Source organism: Lissotriton vulgaris, chromosome 11 (genome assembly GCF_964263255.1).
Source record: "Lissotriton vulgaris chromosome 11, aLisVul1.2, whole genome shotgun sequence".
NCBI lineage: Eukaryota > Metazoa > Chordata > Amphibia > Caudata > Salamandridae > Lissotriton > Lissotriton vulgaris.
The window spans coordinates 1,025,277,804-1,025,298,743 of NC_141699.1; the positions used below are offsets into that span (position 1 = coordinate 1,025,277,804).

The 20,940-nt window shown below is 42.6% G+C and overlaps 1 protein-coding gene across 1 annotated transcript in view; it reads right to left on the bottom strand.

Annotated features, from left to right (window-relative positions):
• The window catches only part of OTOL1 (otolin 1), a 68,720-nt gene that overhangs the window by 26,990 nt on the left and 20,790 nt on the right, over nt 1-20,940 (bottom strand). Inside the window, exons 3-4 of the mRNA XM_086944929.1 lie at nt 8,044-8,133; nt 883-954 (exon numbers count right to left, since the gene is read on the bottom strand). Coding sequence (XP_086801055.1) covers nt 883-954; nt 8,044-8,133 — 162 coding nt within the window. The remainder of the gene's footprint in view (nt 1-882; nt 955-8,043; nt 8,134-20,940) is intronic.

A 20,940-nucleotide genomic window follows, 5' to 3' on the forward strand; every position in this document is an offset into this window, starting at 1 on the left:
GATGTGAGAAGTCAAATATAGTATCGGAATTAGCATGTGTACTTTAAAATGGCTTAGTAAATGAGCTTCTAAATGGGTGACATAAATAATAGGTATTGTTGAAACCATTCTATATCACCTTGTGGGTCAAGCCAGTCCTTAAATTACAAAATAGATCAATAAAACTGGTGTCAAAATTATTCTGAGGGTGGCACTACCCACTTCCACCACTGGCACAGGCTGTTCATCAAAACACAGGGAGGGCCAGAGGAGGTTTAAACTCCCCTACTCAGAAACCAACAACACAAAAGAAAAACCTCTGGAATACAAAAGAGTGCTACCGGAGTGTCTCTTTTAAGAGTAAGAGGTATACAAAATAGTTTAGATGAGCTGAATGTGAAAAGAGGTGCAGAGCAAAGTGAGTGTGAAGTCAAACTAGCTCCAGGGTATGCAATAGACTTTATTGGGTCACCCCTGGACCAGGATTAAACCAAGCTATAACAGAAGGAGAATTAACCAGCCATAAAGTGAAAAATAGGTCAACTTGTTTCAGCCTAATACCATCAACAGAGTTGAGGTGGCCTTCTTCAGGACATTATGGAAGCTACTGCAGGGTATGTATAAACAAATGGTTACATTGTTTTGATTGACTATGATTTTTGCTAAGAGAAATATTTTGGTCACTTATTTTTGCTGGGTGAGACTAAATGACAAAGTGACTCTTGTTTTCACAATCATTCACATATATGAATGCCTGCTTGCCAAAAGATTTTGAGGCTGCAGTCGGGAAACAATATTATGCCTGAAAATTTTATTTCAACAAATTTCAGTTTACTGCTTGAAAGATGTGTGAGCCAAAGTAAAAATACACGGAAAAAATTATTAAATGTAGATTTTACGTGCCTTGTTCTCCCGGCTTTCCTGGAAATCCTGGAATTCCATTTGTTCCTTGTTCACCATACTCTCCTTTCTCTCCTGGGAATCAGCAAATGTTTTTTGAATTAGTGTAAAAGTGCAATATCAGAATCATTTTGCAAGAATTTGTGTCATATGACAATTGGAAAAACCTGTACGTGTGCACATCCTTACATCTGTGCTTCATAACAAATATAATACAATAAAACAAGCCAAGCAAAAAACAAATGCCAAGCTGATAGGATAAACCAAAGGTAGGTGATGAATATTATTTTATCAAGCAATTATACACAAGTGTTACTCATAATAAAAGCAATGTTATCTTAATAAACGTCACACTGAAAGTGTTAAACTAAGATTTATAATGTTTTTTAGCGCTATATTACATTTGACAATCTACAAATATTAAAGCAAGAGCAGATTTCACTTTATGATAAATATAGTTAAATATAGGTTTACACTCGAGGGAGCATAATCCGTTACAGAAGGTGCAGTTTAGAAGACAACGGTAAATTACTCCTGTATTATTCAGTATGATTTTTAGCAAACTATTCAAATCACCCCGATGCATTCACAATGTTTGTTTACATATCCTGAAGTAGTTAATTAATGCTTGTTTAAATTGCCAGATAATAGAAAATGTAATTTTGCTTGGAAACTGAATTCATTTAATAGATTAATTATCCTGCCACCAGAGTGGTTATATTGTTTCACGTTCTTATAACTGGAGTATTTCTTGTTGGGTCTTTTTTCTGGAAAGGACTAAACATACTGTCAAAACCCTGTTCAGAGGGCCACAGGGCAAGCAGGAATTCCTGGGACCAACCTTGGGGAATGGGGCCTTTGACTCTTGAATAGGGGTTGGTGGTAAACTCTGGTCTGGATGCACACGATCCGTCCACACTATATTGAATGAATGACTATAATTACCCAGGATAGCAATAATTCGCCCGATAACAAAGGCAGTAGTAAGACCAGCATCAGTGTTATCTGCCTCACTTGCTCCCGCTCTCTATAGCATGTTTGCACGGTCTAAAGGCCTCCACTGCGACTCTATGGACTTGCATATACTTACCCAAAAGTGACCCAAGCAGAACCTAGTCCTTGATGAGCTCGTCCGATGATCCGTGAACCCTTCTCTGGCAGGTTCACATGGGAGGGATCAGGATTCAGGTGTGTTTGTCCACCAATGCCCTTACCTGCATTTATGTGAACTCTCTGGGGTTGACACGGGACCCCTCCCCGAATTGGGACCCTGGAGAGCCAGTCTATTGGTTAAGGATGATAAACTGGCCTCCCACCTATGCAGTAGGAGAAACATTCCATTGCTTAGGCACATAGTGCACATCTCCTCTGCTGCACATTTGTTCTACATGTGTATTCAGTTGCAATTCCAACGCAGTGCCCTCACCTTCTCTAACCCACCGCCTCCTTTCCCTATACACAACCACACATGGTTTGTACACGATGAACTTATCTTCTAAACACAGAGGCAAAACTATAGCAGAGACACAAGCAATAAACACATTTAGCTTAACAAACCAGTTCCAGCACAGGCTCCATTAGGACATATACACATACATTCCCTCAGTTTTGGGATATTGATACTAAACAGATGATCTCGGGTTGGGCTGCAACCATGAGGGGGCGCATGGCATTCAAAGGAAAACTTCAAGCCTCATTTTCAGGCTCTAGGCTCTAAGGACTTAGATGCTGAATTGTTGGAGTAGTCTGCCAATAGTAAAGCCTAAAGCAAGAAAAAAATCCCTTTGATGTCAAAAGCGAAAGCAAAAGCAGATTTTCTAAACTTTTGAACTAGTTTCTACCTACCTGCAGCTTGGATCATTATGTAGACCATACAAGTACCAGAATGCAATGGACATATAAAATCAGGGCTTGAACAATTACTCATGAATGAAATTGTGGTAAATTGAGATCTAAAATAAACATATTTTTCATCCACTGTACTCCTGGGTACAAGTCATTTGAATGTAGACTCCATGTGAACTTGTACAGAGGTAAACACATGTTCGAAATGTCCCTAACTCTCGTGTTCATCCACAACGCTGTTTCGGTCAATACCTTGTGGGCTGCTCCCACGTGGTCCTCCCGTAGTCTCTTTAAATAAGTGCTGTAGTTGTCACCCAACCCGCTTCACTGCCGGCCAATAGTTAACAGCTGAGCATCCTTACATGATGTCACATCCGGCGGCCTGTGTGTAGCTGGTGTGCTTGAAGAGGGGGATCCAGGTGGACCGAGAGTAGACCCAGCAAAGAACATGGAGTGGCCCCCTCTGACCATCATGGGCTATGACTTCCGCAGATAAGGAGGCGTGTGCAAGAATCCTGCCCTCAATGCCCACCCCAGACAGGGCAGACATCCCCCTCTCAGCAGTTGTTTCACCGTTACATCTTCGTTCTAATGAGTTCCCTGATTAAAGTAGCGAGAATACTGATGACGTTGTGTGTTTGGTCTGTCCTTCCGAAAGGTAAATTTTAAATCTCCTCAGCACAATTTGGACCATTTTCTGTTGTGGCCACTATGCCTACCCACACAAGTGAGGTACTGTTTTTATTGGGAGATCTGTGGAAACACTGGAGGTAGGAAATTTGTGGCAGCCAGGTGATCCAACAACTTTAACACACAGAAATGTGAGAAATATGTAATATTTTCAGCTAAATACGAGGTTTGCAGGGGATGTTTGGTAGGGAAACGTTAAGAGATTCATGCAAGCCATACTCCCCTGAACCCAGTTGTCCCCTTCTTGTAAAACCAGGTCGTTTTGTTATAAGTAATTTTGATGTCTCCACAATACATTTTGGGCACTTGCCTATCGCAGGTACTTGGCCCACCCACGCAAGTGAGGTACCATTTTTATCAGGAGACCTGGGGGAAGGCTGGGTGGTAAGAAATTTGTGTCAGCACGGTGATCGTACAACTTTCCCACACAGAAATATGAGAAATGTGTATTTTGTTTCTGCTAAATTTGAGGTTTGCAGGGGATTCTGGGTAAGAAAACTTTTTGGGGTCCACCCAAACCATACCGCCCTAATACCAGATGTCTGGGTTTGGTAGGTTTCCCTAGATGGATGCCGAGCGCAGGTCATAAACCCAAGTGAGCTCCTTTGCAAACCCAGGTTGTTTAGTGATAGGTAATTTTGATGTCTCCACAATACGTTTTGGGCCCTTCCCTGCCGCAGACACTTGGCCAACCCACAAAATTGAGGTACCATTTTTGTCTGGAAACTTTTGAGAATGCATGATGGGTGGAAATTTGTGGACCGATGCAGATTCCAGAACTTTTCATCACAGAAATATGGGGAAAATGTGTTTTATTTTACAAAGTTTGAGGTTTGCAAGGGATTCTGGGTAACAGAACCTAGAGAGAGCCACACAAGTCACCCCTTCCTAGATTCCCCTGGGTGTCTAGTTTAAAGAAATATATAGGTTTGCTAGGTTTCCCTAGGTGCCGGCAGAGCTAAGGTTCAAAATCCACAGCTAGGCACTTTGCATGAAAAGGGTCAGTTTTCACTGTAAAAATGTGGTGTGTTAATGTTGCATTTTGGCCGGTTTTCTGTTGCAGGCACTAGGCCTACCCACGCAAGTGAGGTACCAATTAAATTGGAAGACTTTTGGGAATGCTGAGTGTGTGGAATTTTGTGGATCCATGCAGTTTGAAAAGTTTGAGGGTTGCAAGGGATTCTGGGTAACAGAACCTGGTGAGAGCCACACAAATCACCCCATCCTGGATTCCTCTGGGTGTCTAGTTTTTACAAATGTATAGGTCCCGGCTGAGTTAGTGTTCAAAATCTACAGCTAGGCACTTTGCAAAAAAGGTTCTGTTTTCAATGTAAAAATGTAGTGTGTCTACATTGCGTTTTTGGCTATTTCCTGTCATTGGCACTAGGCCTATCCACACAAGTGAGGCACCATTTTTATCGGAAGACTTGAGGGAACACAGAGCAACTATTATTACCTATTGACTTTCTATGCATTTCTGCCTATCAAATGTAAGACAATGTGTAAAAAAGAAGTCACTTTGAACAAATGTCCTATATTTCATACGGTAGTATGAGTACCCACAATTTCGGAGATGTACAAATAGCTGCTGCTTCTAAAGTCTATCAGCCTTATTCATGAAGGGGCCGTTTTGCGAGCCCCTAATAGCGAATCATAGCGATTCGCTATTAAGGACTCGCAAAACGGTAATCATGTAGGAATCGCATAATAAAATGCGATTCCTACTGATTCCTTATTTGCGATTAGCAAATTGCTAATCGCAAATAAGGAATAACTCGCCATTCATTCCTATGGGCCAAAAGTTCCATAGGAATGAATGGGGAGTATTCCTTATTTGCGATTAGCAATTAGCTAATCGCAAATAAGATTGCGATTTGAAGGGTGCCAGGGGTGTCCACAGGACACCCTGTAGCACCCCTCAAATGAAATTTCACTCAGGTGTTGCACACACACATGTCCAAAGGACATGTGTGTGTGTAACATGCAACTCAGAAAAATGCATTTAAATGCATTTTTCTGAGTTATCGCAATTTACCGCGAGGTCTGACCTCGCGGTAAATTGCGGGAAGAAATTGCGAATTCGCAAATTTAAATTGGATGTTGAATTGCATTTAAGGAATCTCTAATAGAGATTCCTTAAATGTAATTCCTCGCACATTTGCGACATCGCAATTAGCGATTTTTGCATTTGGGATGCTGAATCCCAAATGCAAAAATAGCACTCGCAAAGGGCCGGATTCTCAGAATCCGGCCCTTTGCGAGCCGATTTAGCCTTCATGAATAAGGCTGTATATTTTGTTCCCATTTCAGAAATACATAGGTGTCTTTGATACCTATTTTTCACTCTTTACATTTTACCAAATGAATTGTTATATACCCGGGAAACAATGAAAACCCATTGCAAGATGAAGAGCAGTTATTGGCTCTGGGTTCCTCAGGTTCTTAGTGAACTTACAAGTCCTATATATCCCCACAATAAGAAGGGTCCAGCCGATGTTATGGTATATTTCTTTAAAAAATCGGTCATAGTTAGAAGAAGTTACAGGTGAAAACGTAGGCAAAAACATCTGTATTTTTCAACTCATTTTCAATTTTTCTTATTTTTCAACTGTTAGTTTCTATAAAAAAAACCTTGAAGGATCTACACAAATGACCACTTGCTAAATTCAGAATTGTGTCGACTTTTGAGAAATGTATAGCTTTCCAGGATCCATTATTGCTTTCACACCAATTTCTACCACCAACTGGAAGGAGGTTGAAAGCACAAAAAATTGCAAAAATAAGCTATGTCCGAGTAAAATGCCAAAACTGTGTAAAACATTTTGGTTTTCTGGCAAAAGTCTGCCTGTCCCTGAAAGCTGAGAAGATTGTGATTTCAGCACCACAAGCCCCTTGTTGATACCATTTGCAGGGGAAAAACAGACGCTTTCTTCTGCAGCACTTGTTCCCTATTTTCCACCCCAAAAATAAATGTAGCTGTATTTTGCCTACCTTCCGGGTTCCCTCCAAGGGAATCCACAAACCCTGGGTATCATTAAAATCCCCATGATGTTGGAAGAAAAGGACGCAAATTTGGCGTGGATACCTAATGTGGGCAAAAAGTTACAGGGTCCTAGGTGCAAACTACTCCAAACAGTAAAAAAACAAAAAGGCTTGGCACAGGGGAGGCCTAGCAGCGTAAGGGTTAAAAATCGTTCTCTATGCGGCAGCATTCTTGTCAGGGGCCAAAAGTATTGGCTATATCTCTCCAATAATGCTAACTCTCCTCTCCGCAGGCTTCCCATTGAAGCCACAGCCCTATAAAAAACCAGTTTAAATCCCTCCACCCCTTACTCTAGGAAATCTAGCTGCTAAGCTTAAGACATGTGATGGGACCAGACCATGACTTAATGTGGGCATTCTACTCCTTGAACCCCCCCAACCGTGAAAAAAGGAAAGAGATGCCTCAATCTTTTTTTGAAAGTGCTACCAGTGTGTGGAACTTTTTACCTCTGATACTACGCACTACTACCTCACTAAGAATCTTCAAATTCCAGGTGAAAGCCCTTCAATTTGAAAGACATTTCAAATAATCTTTCTTCTGCAAACCAACCTCATTCAGACTTATAATCTGGAATGAGCCTCGAGGGTTAAGTTTCCACCTCGATTTTATACTACATTTTGCCTCATTCCTGTTCAAATCCTGTCTCTAAAATCTTATAACTCGTACTACTTACAATGCTGATGTAATGTTCTGGTCCTATTGTGACATCTGTCTACATATCACTACTCAATATTTGTCACTTAAGACTCTCATGTGGTGATCCGTTTCTATTGTGAAGCGCTCTAACACCTTTTAGTTTATGTCTGTGCTATATAGACCTGCATAAATAAGTAAACAAATACATTAAAAAATACCTCACCCAGGTAAGAAAGCTACTCAATAAGCTCATCAGGGGCCATACCATGATGTGCTCCACTGCCTCAGTGCAGAGCCAAGAGCCTGTTTTTATGCACCTGTAGTGCATACAGTCAATTCATTAAACCCTATATTTTTCTGAGTTAGTTTAATTTTCAGACAGTACAGCTCAGAAACAGTGAGCAAGGTAGCCATCTTTCTCACCCGTGCTACGTAAATAATACACTATCTTAAAGAAATATGGGGTTAAAGGAATTGACTAGATGCAGGAGTGTAGAAACAGGGGGTCGGCTCCACCTGAGACAGTCAAGTCCATCATGATATAGCTGATAAATGGCATGTGAGACTTTCAAAGGGACCTTCATGATATCTTATTTCAATTAAAATGTATGACATCAGCCTTGAGCAGAAACAAATAGAAGCAGAAAGAAATGTACACTGAACCAGTGAAGAGCATCAGATATTGAAGTGGAACATGCACATAGAAAATTATCCACATGACAGTCACTAAATTAAAAATACTTTATTATGATCTTTAAAAAAAGTCTCTTTCCTGGAATCACAGGGTAAATGTATGTGGAATGCTGATGCTGCGTGTGTAACTGTGGATTTGATAAGCATGTTCTGTACAGAAAGAATAACTACCTTACAACATGCTAGACTTGCCACTACAAATTTTCTGTACTAGATGCACAAACATTTCAGAAATCTTCTCTATGAACATGAGGTACCTTTATCTCCCTTGTAGCCCCTTAGGCCAGGTGGCCCAACAGCTCCTTGTGGACCTTGTAAGCCCATCTCTCCAATTTCACCTTTTTGACCTGGAAAATTGAAATTATAGATTGAATATACAGCAAACACGCCTTCTACAAATCAATAAAATATGTCATTTGTATGTTGAATTTAACAGTAAATGCAGCACTTGCAATCCAAATGGAGACATTTTCCATGGATATTGTTCTTAGCAGTTTCCTGTGTTGCTTATTTCACAAGACTCAAGCTACCTGCTCCTGAAATATCTGCATTAAATATAAATGTATGTCTCATTATATATTGCATTACCAGTTTTCTGTGCACATTTGATGTTTTGATGACTCTAGAGATCATGGACTTTTTAGTGATAGAGCTGCACTGTACACAATACCTACCACAATAATTTGCTGTGGTGGTTTATATTTCTTGTAGAAATATAGTAAAAGAAAGTGGCCAACATTGAGCCTGTTCATCATCTCTTTCTCTCGCCTCCCCAGCCTCCATGATAGAATTCTTCCATCAGGGCAATTGTCCTGCATTGTTACACTATCCACATTCAGACTATGCATTGTTTCCTATCTATTTGGTTGATAGAACTCTGCAGTGAAGTAACTTTATGATTAGAATTCAGAGGCAAAATTCGGCTACACCCTGCCTCATAGCATTAATTCACTGTGGCAGAAAGCATAGTATTAGGATCTTAGAGCAGAGTGGCACTTTAGCTGTATTGTTTTAGGCTTCATACGTTCCAGGAGGATGATGATTCCAGGCAGAGAACAATTGTGCTGTGTAACATACGGAATCCTCCCAACAAGACAAGTTTATGTTCTAGGTTAGTGGTTCTTAACTTTTTGACTTCTATGAACCCCCACTTAATCATTACTGGATCCTGGGGACCCCCACTGAATCATTATTAGAATTCAGGAACTCCCAATGAGTCATTAATCGAAGCTGGAGCCCTATCCAAGCATTTTCGAAGATTTGAACCTCAAAACAATTCACAAAACAATACAAAAACAAGCATTGATCAAACAAATACACAAATTATGATATCTTTTATTTAAGTCATAAACAAATTTAAAAAATCAAACCTTTAGTTTCAAAGGAAATGTTGGAGCTTTTCTAAATTCAATTGAGGACGCTCATCATCCATAATATATTGTGTTAGATTGCACTTGTACTGCTCGCACACACTTAATATTTAGTATACAATTTTAAATTCCTGCACATTTACAAAATGCTTCAAAGATGTGAATTTTACCCTTTGCTTCTTTTTTATATGCACTTTATTCATCTGTTAATATTATAAAATGTTCTAAACAGTCACAGACTTCCAGGGATCCCTGGACGACACGTTAAGAACCACTGATCTAGAGTGCTTGCTAACCCTTATTGCATATCCTCAGGAATAATATAGACCAACATGAATAAACTTCTCACCTCTATGGGAAACATATAGTGATAAGGCTTGGGACAAAGTGATCTGGTCTTCTGGATCCAGAAATAAAGTAAGTAGTTGCATATAGAACTGCCTCGACGTTGGAATAATATTTTATAGAGATGTTAGTTAATAGGGAGTTACTGTAGTCTAGTCTTGAGAAGACCGCAGTTGAGCCGCAGTTTTGAAATCGTCTGCTGGGATGAGAAACTTCATTTCTATGAGGAGTCTGATTTTATATTGTGTACCTTTTGCAACTAGAGTGTTAATTTTTCTGGGAAATTCAGGCTGTTGTTAAAAATGAATCCAAAACATTTGCATTTTACTCAGTTGAGGGTTTGTAGGGCAGAAGATAAGTAACATACAACCAGGACTGTACAGTAGTGGAGCAATAGGAAGGGTAGAGGAGGAGCACCTATGTTTTCATTGAGTTCAGTTCAAAATGGTGTGGAGATAATCAGGACTGGAGGACTCTTCAGGAATGTAATGGCATTTTTTTGGTCTTCTGGATGTGATACCTTCAAGTAGAACTGTGTGTTATAATTGTACAGATGGATAGAAATGTTAGAATACTACTAGAGGGAGTGGAGGGGCTTTAGACGTAGCTTGAAAAATGTTAGGGAACGTTTAGACCCTATTGAAACTCTTTGTAGAAGGACTGATGGGTTAGAGAGAGAGTAACAAAGATGTCAGGCTTAGAAGATTGAGGAAGTGTGATTCATCTTCGTCTAAGATACACAAAACCACAACTCCAATTTGTAACACTGCAGTGTCAGTTCTGCAACTGGAACAAAAACCAAAGTAGAAATCTGCTAAATGGTTGGTTTCTTTATGTGCTTTTGTGGCTTCTCACTGGTCTTTTTCTTTTTGAGTCTACATATCTGCACTTTATGGACAAAAACAAATTTGTATTTTTGCATATAATTTTTGCCCGTGTTTGGATTATGAAGTAACTTGACTTTAAAAGTAACTGGAGCTCACAATACCTAAGCAGATTTGAGTCAGAGTGTGACATGACTAATTTTCATGCAATCGGGGACTGTATCTTGCAACTAGGAGGTACTGACAACATGCATCAGTTAAAGCAGTAGGGGCGTGCTCAAGTTTGTGAAATGAGAGGAATGTTTAAGATCTGCAATTGTGTTGGTAGAGTCAGGTGATAACATTTCCTTGAAAAAAATCAAAACCTCTGTGGCTTTGCTGGTTGAGACTTGATTGCTGAGAACAAGCTATATCCTAGTTATTATGATGGCACAGTTTACTTGTTTTGTGTGATCGCAGGTATGGCAAAATAGTTGGTGACATTTTTAAAGAGATTCTCCAGGTGTTTTATCAACAGGTTTATCTCTGTTTTGTAGAAGCTAGCAGTGATCTTGAAGTTTGTTGCATAGGATTTCTAGATTTCTCGTAGAGGATGTTTTGCATCAGAATCATTCAGTAGTTGTTAGATGTTTTCTTTTTTTCTTTTATAGATAAACCATTGTATAGATTTGTTTTCATTTCTTTTTAGTTTTAATGTGCCAAGTTCACCTGCAAATTCTGCATACTGTGTTACAGTAATGTGTCATGGTGTTTGTCTAATACTACATTAGGCTGTTCTTTAACTTTATGTATTTATGTACTTACAGAGTAAATATCCTAATATCCCTGAAGTCTCTGACCCAAATAATTAGGTTCTACAATTAGCCTAAAAAAGTTGTTTTGAGTGACAGGTTTAGTGATAAGATTGAAGAGTGTAATAGGAATAAAAATCAATTTGCAAACTTTTGTGCTGTAAATTTCCACAGGGGGTTGTGAGCTTCTAGTTATTAAATATGTTTAGAAATTAGAAAAATATCCTACTAAAAGACACTATATCTGACCATTACTATATGATTACATAAATAAATAGTTGAAAACCTTATTAGGTATTACATTTTTAGTGCAGAAGCATATAAAATAAACAAATTAACAACATAAAATTGATGATTGAAAGTTATACGTTGTCCAATGCCTAACAAATTACAGTGTATGCTAATGAAATACGTCATGGTTAAGTAAGAGGTTTTTATGTCTGAGGTCTAAAAACAAGGCCATTTCTTTTTTTATGTCACCATGTAATGGATCTGTGATAAAATTATAAATGTTATCATTATCATATTTTAATACTGGCTTAAACAATTAGCTCTGACTTACTACCCTCTTAGACACATGCAAATGTTATGTTATGTTATGTTATGTTATGCGTTTTTATTTGGCGCACAGATGCTCCAGCTAAGGAGTGTCCTGGCGCCCGACAAGGCAGCTGCACAACACAACTAAACAATAGAAACAAACATATGTATACAACTAAGGAAATAAAAAAGTTTTCACCGCGCGGCGAAAGGATAGCAAATCGCTCATAGCGCGAATTGCCGGGGGCAAGGAGTTCCACAGAGCAGCTGCGCGCACTCGAAATGAGCGTCCACCGGCCCTACTCCGCTTGAATCGCGGCACAACGGCCAGTTCAAGGTCTGCAGATCTTAAGGGTCGCGCTGGGATGTAATTGGCCAGGAGGGCCGTAAGGATCGTTGCTGGGGACCCCTTCAGAATTTTATAGGCGACGCAGAGGACCTTAAACTGGATCCGCTGGGCCACCGGAAGCCAATGCAGTGACCGCAGGGTACTGGAAGTAGGACAGAATCTTGGGAGGCCTACGACCGCTCTAGCTGCGGCATTCTGAATCCTCTGTAAGCGCCCGATCTCTGCCAGATTCAGACCGGCCAGCAAGGAACTCGCATAATCCAGCCTGGAGATGACAGTAGCTTGGATCATGAGTTGCCTGGTAGGGGCATCGAAGAACTTAAGCACAGGACGGAGCCCCCGCAGGATGCCAAAACAGCATGCAGCCGTGCGTTTGGTGTGACACACAAACGTGAGGGAAGGGTCCAGCCAGACCCCGAGGTTCTTAAGCTCGGCGACTGGGATGGGAGCAGGACCCAAATCCCCCGGCCACCATCTCTCTCCCCACAGTTCCGGCTGTCTGCCAAAAACCATGACCTCGGTCTTGCTAGCGTTCAGCTGAAGACAGTTGGACGTCATCCAGCTGGCGACCGCCCGCAGTCCTTGTTGAAACCTGGGGGCATCGACTTCGGCATCCCCGCTGATCGTGACCGCCAGCTGGGTGTCATCGGCATATGACACCATGGTCATACCCCATTGTTTGACAACCTCAGCTAGCGGCCTTACGTACAGATTAAACAACGTAGGGCTCAGCGAGGAGCCTTGGGGGACCCCCAGGTTTAACGGATGGAATTTGGACTGATAAGGTGGGACGGTCACGCTAAAGGCCCGGTTGGTTAAGAACGACCGAAACCACTCGAGAGCGGTGCCGGTGACACCAGCCTCCTCTAGGCGCAGCAGAAGGATAGGGTGCGAGACGGTGTCAAAGGCAGCGCTTAGATCTAATAACTCAAGCGCTGCCGTTTGTCCCGCGTCAAGCACGGAGCGAAGATGCTCCACCATGTAAAGCAGAGCCGTCTCCGTGCTGTGACCAGCCCTAAACCCATTCTGCGTAGCGTCGAGGATATCTGCGCGGCAGAGATGTTCCGAGAGGACGGCATTTACGTGCGCCTCCATAACCTTAGCCGGCCACGGCAGGAGTGAAATCGGCCGATAGCTCTCCGACTTGCTCCCGTCCAGGCTGGATTTCTTAAGAATAGGCCGAACCATGGCTCGCTTCCACTTCAGTGGAACTTTGCCAGATGTTAGTGACAAATTGATCAAGGAACAGAGCGGTGAGATGTCGTGTACCGCTAGGTCCTTGAACACATCAGGGCAAAGTGGATCCTCTGGGGACCCAGACTTCACTCTGCGGGCCAATGTGTCTAGGCTATCAGATGTTAGCAGAGGTAAGGAGTGTAGTCCCTCAGATGGTAACGGCTTAGAAGATGGATTAGCCGAGGGAGTGACCGAAGGAAAGGCCCGATAGATGGCATTCACCTTTTCCAAGAAAAACTCTGCCAATTTTTCACAATGCTCAACAGAGCTCTGGTGTGACGTTGTGACTTTTTTGGCAGTGAGGTCTTTCAGTACCTTGAAAATAGCCTTAGACGGGTTCGAGCTATTCCTGAATTGTGCAGCATAAAATGCGGCACGAGTTCTACATAACGCCCGATGGTACACTTTCACAGTCGACAGATATAGAACTTTCTTCGTGCTGTTATAGGCTTTACGCCACGCCCGCTCTGCGCGCCTGCAAGAGACCTTCAGAGCCTGCAGTGAGTCGTCGTACCAGGGGCTGGCCTTGCCAGCTCCAGTTTTACAGGTTACCAAGGGAATAAGTGTGTCCAAGGCCCTGGAGACCCAGTTGCATAGACCTGATCAGGCGAACCCAAGATGTCAAACGGGTCAGCCGATAGGAGGTGGAAAAACTCATCCAGCTTAAGTTTGTTCCAGCGTCGTCTTGGAACCGAGCACACCACTGGCTTAGGTTGAATAGCCACGATAGGGCAGTGGATCTGTATCAAATAATGATCAGTCCATGCCAGAGGTGTGTAGCTGGTGACACAGGCTTCCGTAAGATTAGTGAAAAACGGATCAAGGGTATGACCCCCTGAATGGGTGGGCTGTGCCACCAGCTGATTCAGCTGGAGCGCCTCGAGGTCTGCCAAGAAACTGGATACTGAGGGACTGATGGAGTTGTCAAAATGCAGATTTAAGTCTCCAATGATGGAAAAATTGGAGCACCCCGTAGCCAATTCACTAATGGCGTCAGGTAGCGCTGCTCTAAAGGCCACTTCGCTCCCCGGGGGCCGATAGATCAGTAGTCCCGACAGGGTGAAGTTAGATGTAATGGCAACCTAAAACAAGGCGCTTTCGCACCCCGGGATTTTCTGCCCATGCCACGTACAGGAATAGCAGGATTTGACAGCGAGAGCTATTCCACCGCCTCTTGAAGTACGGTTCAAGGTGAATACCGAGTATTCCGGCGGGAAGGCCAGATTGACAATGGCCGTGTCGGCATCCTGCAGCCAGGTCTCTGTCACACAGAATAGGTCAGGCAACTCCCCACCTAACAGATCGTAAATGTCAAGATGGTGCTTAACAAGCGACCTAGCATTGAGATTCCATATACAAATACTAGGCAGTGGGCTTAGGGGCGCACGAGGGGCATCCCTGCAGCTCCTGCTTACGGGGGCGGACAAGGTGAAACATCCGCAACCACACGAAAACGGGCCGCATAGGGGGTCCACCCTAGTTGTAGTACAGGTCGACCAGGAACTGTTAATGGCAACCAGACTGTCTCTGGTATAGCACCGCATGATGTACAATAGTACGGTCAGGAAGGGGGTCAGAGCCCAGCCACGTCCAGCACGTCCTGTCGCGGACGGGCGCAGACGGGCAGGACTCTGGCACGACTCCGGCCACGCGAGGACGCGCCCGCTCCGCGATCCCGCTACGGAAGGGAGGAGCATTTAGTAGGCGTCCCCTCACACACACATGCGCAGTAAGTAAATACAGGACACTTCCACAGTACTGAGATGATTACTGGGTATATAGTCTCTCTCATATTTTCTCCAAAAAGTTGATGGGTGTCCTCTAGGATGATATGTATATAATCCCATTAATATGTTATCACATATTTTATTTGTGTAGGTGTTTTAAGAATGAGGCTGATAACTAAGCCATGAATTTTACTAGATTTCCCCCTATATTACATGAACTGGGATTAAAGGTGGACACTTTGATTTAATAGGCAGAAAATGGGAAACAAGGGTCTGCTAAGCAAGAGGAGAATTGAGGAGATACAAAGAGGCAGGTGCTAAGAGTAGAGCAGAAACAATTGTTTCATCTTTGTACACATCACTGATACGGCCTAATATGAGGGTGAGGAGGGGAGTACGTCAGGGATGTGTTATGGCACCGACCCTCTTCTCTCTGTTTGTGAATGGAGTGGTGGACCATCTGAGAGAGGAAGAGGTGGACGCACCATCCCGGGCGGGGGAAAGAATCCCCACTCTACTCTTCGCGGATGACACCATACTGATCTCCACATCCCTGGTGGGACTCCAAAGGCTCCTAGACCGATTCAGCTCCTTTTGTATAGATAGAGGCCTCACTATTAATACCACGAAAACTAAGCTCATGGCCCTCTCACCCTCCAAAAGATTTAGAAATAACTTTATGCTCAATGGGGCACCCCTGGAGTTGGTTCACTCATTCGACTATTTGGGGGTGCGGGTAAATAGTCGAATGAATTGGAAGGACCATCTGGCTAAAATGTTGCTTAGCCATAAAAGAGTGTCAGGGGGGACTCTGAGAGTGCATCGGGAGTCAACGAGCAAACCCATAGCACCGGTCATGGCAATATATGAGGGACAGATACTCCCGGCTGCACTAATTGGCTCGGAGCTATGGGGGTTCGAAAATGTGTCAGAGTTAGTTGCAGCGGAAAACAAGTTTCTGAGGGACTTGGTGGCTCTCCCTGTTTCTACCCCTTTAATCCCTTTGCGGCTAGATTTGGGTAGGTGTCCCTTCAAAGATCTAGTGCGGCTGCGCCCCCTACTGTTTTGGGTTCGACTGCGAAGGACTGGGGAGCTCGCCAACTACGCTGCCGTCCTGGATGAATTAATTCTGTTGGACTTCGGTAATAAGATCGGGTGGTTGTCTAACGTGAGGCAGCTGTTGGTGCAATTGGGCCTGAGGGATCTGTGGGTGAGTCAAAAGCCACCTCCCAAACCGGTGATCAAGAAGTTATACTGGGACTGGATCCAGGCAGAGGCAACACGTAGTGGAGGTGGCAGTATACTTACCGAGCGGTTTTTAGAGTTCAAATGGTCTAGGAAGTTGGAACCCTTCCTCGACCTCATAGCCAAGCCCCTGGATAGAGCCCTTTATCTAAAACTCAGGTACGGGACCCTTCCTGTGCACGAGTTTACCGCAGGGTGGTCCAACACTGGTGGCTCTCTGCTCTCCTGCCCAGGGTGCGCAGCTCCAAAGGAGTCTGTGGCACATTTATTTTTTGCCTGCCCCGCTTACGAAGTTGCTAGGAAGATCTGGCTGAAACCTGTATGTATGGGGTTGGGTTTGAGGTGTCATAAAATGGCCTTACGAGTTCTCACCACCGATCCGACCTCCTCTGCCATGGTATGTGGGGTGGCCAAATTCCTGAGCAGTGCATGGTTGACCCGTATTAGGAGGATGAAGCAACACTGCCCCCGCCAAACAAATAGCTGGCCCCTATTGGTCGGGTGACATGTTAAGACTAGTACGGCTTTTTGAAGCCACACCCACATTATGTAATAGTGTATTGACGAGAATGTTGGTTGGGGCTCACAAAAACCATTTAACACACTATGCAGGTTTCATTTTGTTTTTTAAGGAATTTTATTGTGTAAGGTTTTATATAATGTATTTTATCTCTTCTCTCTTTAAGTATATAGTAATGTATAATTGTGTAAAATGTATTCTTTTATGGTGAGATTTTTTACCGAATAAAGATTTACAAGCTTTGAAATACTGCTTTATGTTAAGGTGGACTGGGGAGTGGAGGGGTAGACCTTTTTAACATGGATAACACCATGAATCCCTGAATTGAATGCTATAGAATATGCCTGTATATTCACCGGAGAAATTATTGGTTGGATGAAATAATAGAGACTTACAAGTTCTTAAAGGCATTCAACTTGTACTGGATCAAATAAAGTAAAAGTGCAAATTGATAACACGGGGAACGTAGTCTTGCATGTTTTGGCACCAACTGGTGACTTGAAAAGTCAAAGAGCTCCATAGACAGTATGTTACGTTACCTTTGGAAGTGGTGAGGGAAAGTCTTAGAAAAGATGGCGCTGTTGACAGACAACATAGCACCACAATGTTATGTTATGTTAATTATTTTTGTAAAGCGCTTACTTACCCCAAAGGTCGTCATGGCATTAGCTGAGAAAAGAGAACACAGGAAGGACCGTCCACCATTTTTCTGCCGGTCACACGGGTGACCGGGAAGAAAAGGGGTCTGATATGGTGGCGGTGTCCTAATAAGCCCCCAAGTACTGAAATAGTATTCATTCATGAAGCACACATTCTAGGAGTGGTCCAGCTTTACCTTAAATCACATCTTGTGCCCAAAGAATACTTAGCGGTGAATTGGAAACTTATATGTTTAAGATAGCATCATGTTACACCAAAGCTCACACTTTATATTTGAAAAACACAAAAGAGATACCAAGAGGAGATGGTTAGCCTTTCAATGACCAGACAATGGATCACTGGGGCCTTGGCATTCATCTATGCACCTAAAGTAGTGCAATAAGCCTTCTTTAAAACAACAATCCATGGGATCCTACTTGGAATGCAAATTTACTTCTCTTTCTTCTCTACAGTACATATGAGTTATGCCTACTTTCAATACTTCTACATAGACAAACAACTACTCTGTGTGCTGGAAAAGCTTGGTGAGGGCCTACTGACATTCTCTCACTGTGGCCCCATAACAGGTACACTTGCCTTGTGCAATGAAGAAAGGGCAAGTCGGGGGAGGTTATGGAAACTCATTGATGATGTTATTAATGACTCAATAGTCCAAGCTAAGAAATGGCAGGACGGTACCGAAAAGAGACAGACTAATGCCATGGGAAGGTGGACAGTCCCACAATATGGGGTATTGTTAATGCAGATCTTAGGGGACGTTTTGTCACTGAAGTGGTGAGTCTGAAAAGCAAGATGAAAACTCTGACTACTAAGCTCAAAATCTTACTTGTGGAAACAGAGAAGGAGCACAAGAGAACATAGTTACAAAAACTCTGAAGAAAGATAATAGTGGTGCAAAGTTGAATAAGTACTCTTGAAATGCATAGGGTCCACTATATAGATCAAAAAAGATAAGAAATACTACTTGTCTTAAATTACGATGTTGTCTTGAGCTTAATTTAAGTTTAACTTAAGTTTGAGTTAAGATAAATTCCTAATTTAAGAAAAAATTTGTACGTTAAGACAAAATCCTAATTTAAGACAAAATCGTAATTTAAGACAAAATCTCAAGTCCTCTTCCCTTTCTTTACTTCATGTGGCCGTTTCTAAGAAAGTCCTGCATATTTCCTATTAGACTTCAAATTTGTTTTTTTCGTCACCTTTGATAACATTACTGCGTAATGTTTACATGATCGACATTTGTATATGAATAAACATGGTTATTATCTGTAAATGTAAGTCATAGGGAAAATTAATTTATTTTTCCAGGGTCACCCTCACACTCTACAGTTGGAATCAAGTGGTAAAATGTGAAGGTGTGCGTTCGGAGATTCAGTTTTATTGTGTCATATGAAAATATGAAAAAAACATCTAGGGGTAGATTTACAAACTTTTGTGACACAGAAGCAGAGCAAAATATGCAGCCAATCTACAATGTCACTCATCTAGGAAAATGCGTCACGTTGTAAAGCCCTGCGCCCCATTATACCTGCGTCAGGTATGATGTATGCAGGATGGGCGTTCCCACGCAAAAAGCCATGTAGAACTGATGCAGTGAAATCTACAAGATTTCACTGCGTCACTCTACGCCTTCACTGCTTCAAAATCCCTATGCCTGCTCAGACCAGACATTAGGACTGATGCAGGGCATTTTGAATGGGACTCTCCCATCTGTTGTGGCGGGTTGCTGGAGTTGCCTCACTTTCATGGGCCACTCCAGTAATGCGTCACTTTTGCACCAACAGATGCATCATCATTTCTAACTCATCTGTTAATCTTTTGCCATGGAGCACTGTATTGTAAATACAGCGCATCCATAGTGGCGCAAGGAAATTTGGCACTGGTGCAAGGAAACTGACGTACTACTGGAGATTCATCAGTTCCCTGTAAATCTGCACCCTAGTTCTGTATATCAAAATCCCAACGAAGGTGCATTCATGTAGGGAAAAATTGCTAAACGCCTTACATGGATGAATGAAACTAGTTCCATGCTTCATGTTTTTGTGATCACATTATCTTTACAGAAATTGTTTTTCATGAGAATAAACGTGTTTAAAGCATGTTTTGAGAGAAATGTAACACACCAAGTGTGTAGGAGCCAAGATTGAGATTTTCTCTGATTCTTGTAAACAATGACACCCTAATGTCACACTATTTGGAGCGAGTTGCTTTGGTTATGTTACAACTAAGGCAAAAAATAAAATCTTGTATTCTTTTCACTTTTCTTTACCTCCGTATTGTGTTTTTTGACAGAATAAGTGATTCACTGTTCTTTGAACTGGAATTTATGAATTTTGCCTACACCTTAACTGAGGAATTACGCGTGCAGTACTGAGGAGGCTTCCTCCTGAAGAAGATCTAATAATCCACTGCAGGGGATAAGGAAGCACACAAGGCTCTTTAGCACTTTGGGCAAAATAGAGTTTTGCCTCCTGGGGCATAATTACAAATATCCTAATATCTGAATGCTCGGATACAGGAGCCACCCACCGCTGGTATCCAGGGCCGGCCTGGCTGGACCGGGCATCGGGCATTTCTCTGGGAGGATGGAAAGTTGGAGGTCGGTTTTGTTACTTGGGGCCGGTTTTGAAGTGGTCAGTCCTGCACTATGGGCCCCCCAATACGAAAAGCAGCATGCAAGTATTTCCAGCGGTTGTATGTTCTTACAACGATCTCCGTTGTAACGCATGCCTTTACCACGCATGCGTTACAACGGAATGGTAGTTCCACGCTAATCCTTCTTCACGTATTTTCCCGTGGTGACGTCATACGTCGTAAAGAGGAAGCGGTTTCTTTTTCCGTTTCCTCTTATACGTCGCCGATTGCCAGGCCATCTCGACTTGAGGTTAGTTTTATTTTTTGGGGGGGGGCATTCCCCCCCTAACCCCGCCTTTTTTAATTGTACCCTTTACCACACATACCTTTACTACGTACCTCGTAGTAAACGTATGCGTGGTAAAGGCTTTCGTTGTAACCACGCATGCGGTGTAGTGCATGCGTGGTTAAGGTTTTCGTGGAAACGGCCTCGTTGTAGTGGCCGTTTCCCGTTTCCAGCCTCCCAGGGCCGGGCAGTGCTCCCCCAGGGGCTTGTCGGAGAAAATTGCGAAGGCTGCTTTGGGATCCCTGTCTGCCACTGCTGGTATCCCCACGCCAAATATCGTTCCAGACAAGGTACTGGGCCCAGAATGGAAAATGACATGCGGGCGCAGGAATACTGGGAACATTTCTGCATGTCAATCCTGGTTTTAAGCAGAAAAGAGTACCCTTTACAGCTGTCATTTTCAAACCTGGTTTGGGGGCAGGTGGCAAATGACAGAGGTAGTCATATTAACTTAGAGTGAATTGTAGGTATTTTACTGCTTTTAGTGATATATTGATGGCAATTTGAATTTCGCACTTGCATTTTCTGTCTTCATATTCATTAGAGTGAATTGCGGGATTTGTCTTGCTTTTTAGTAATATATTATTTTGTACTCTATTTTAATGTAACATATATGGATGTATTGGT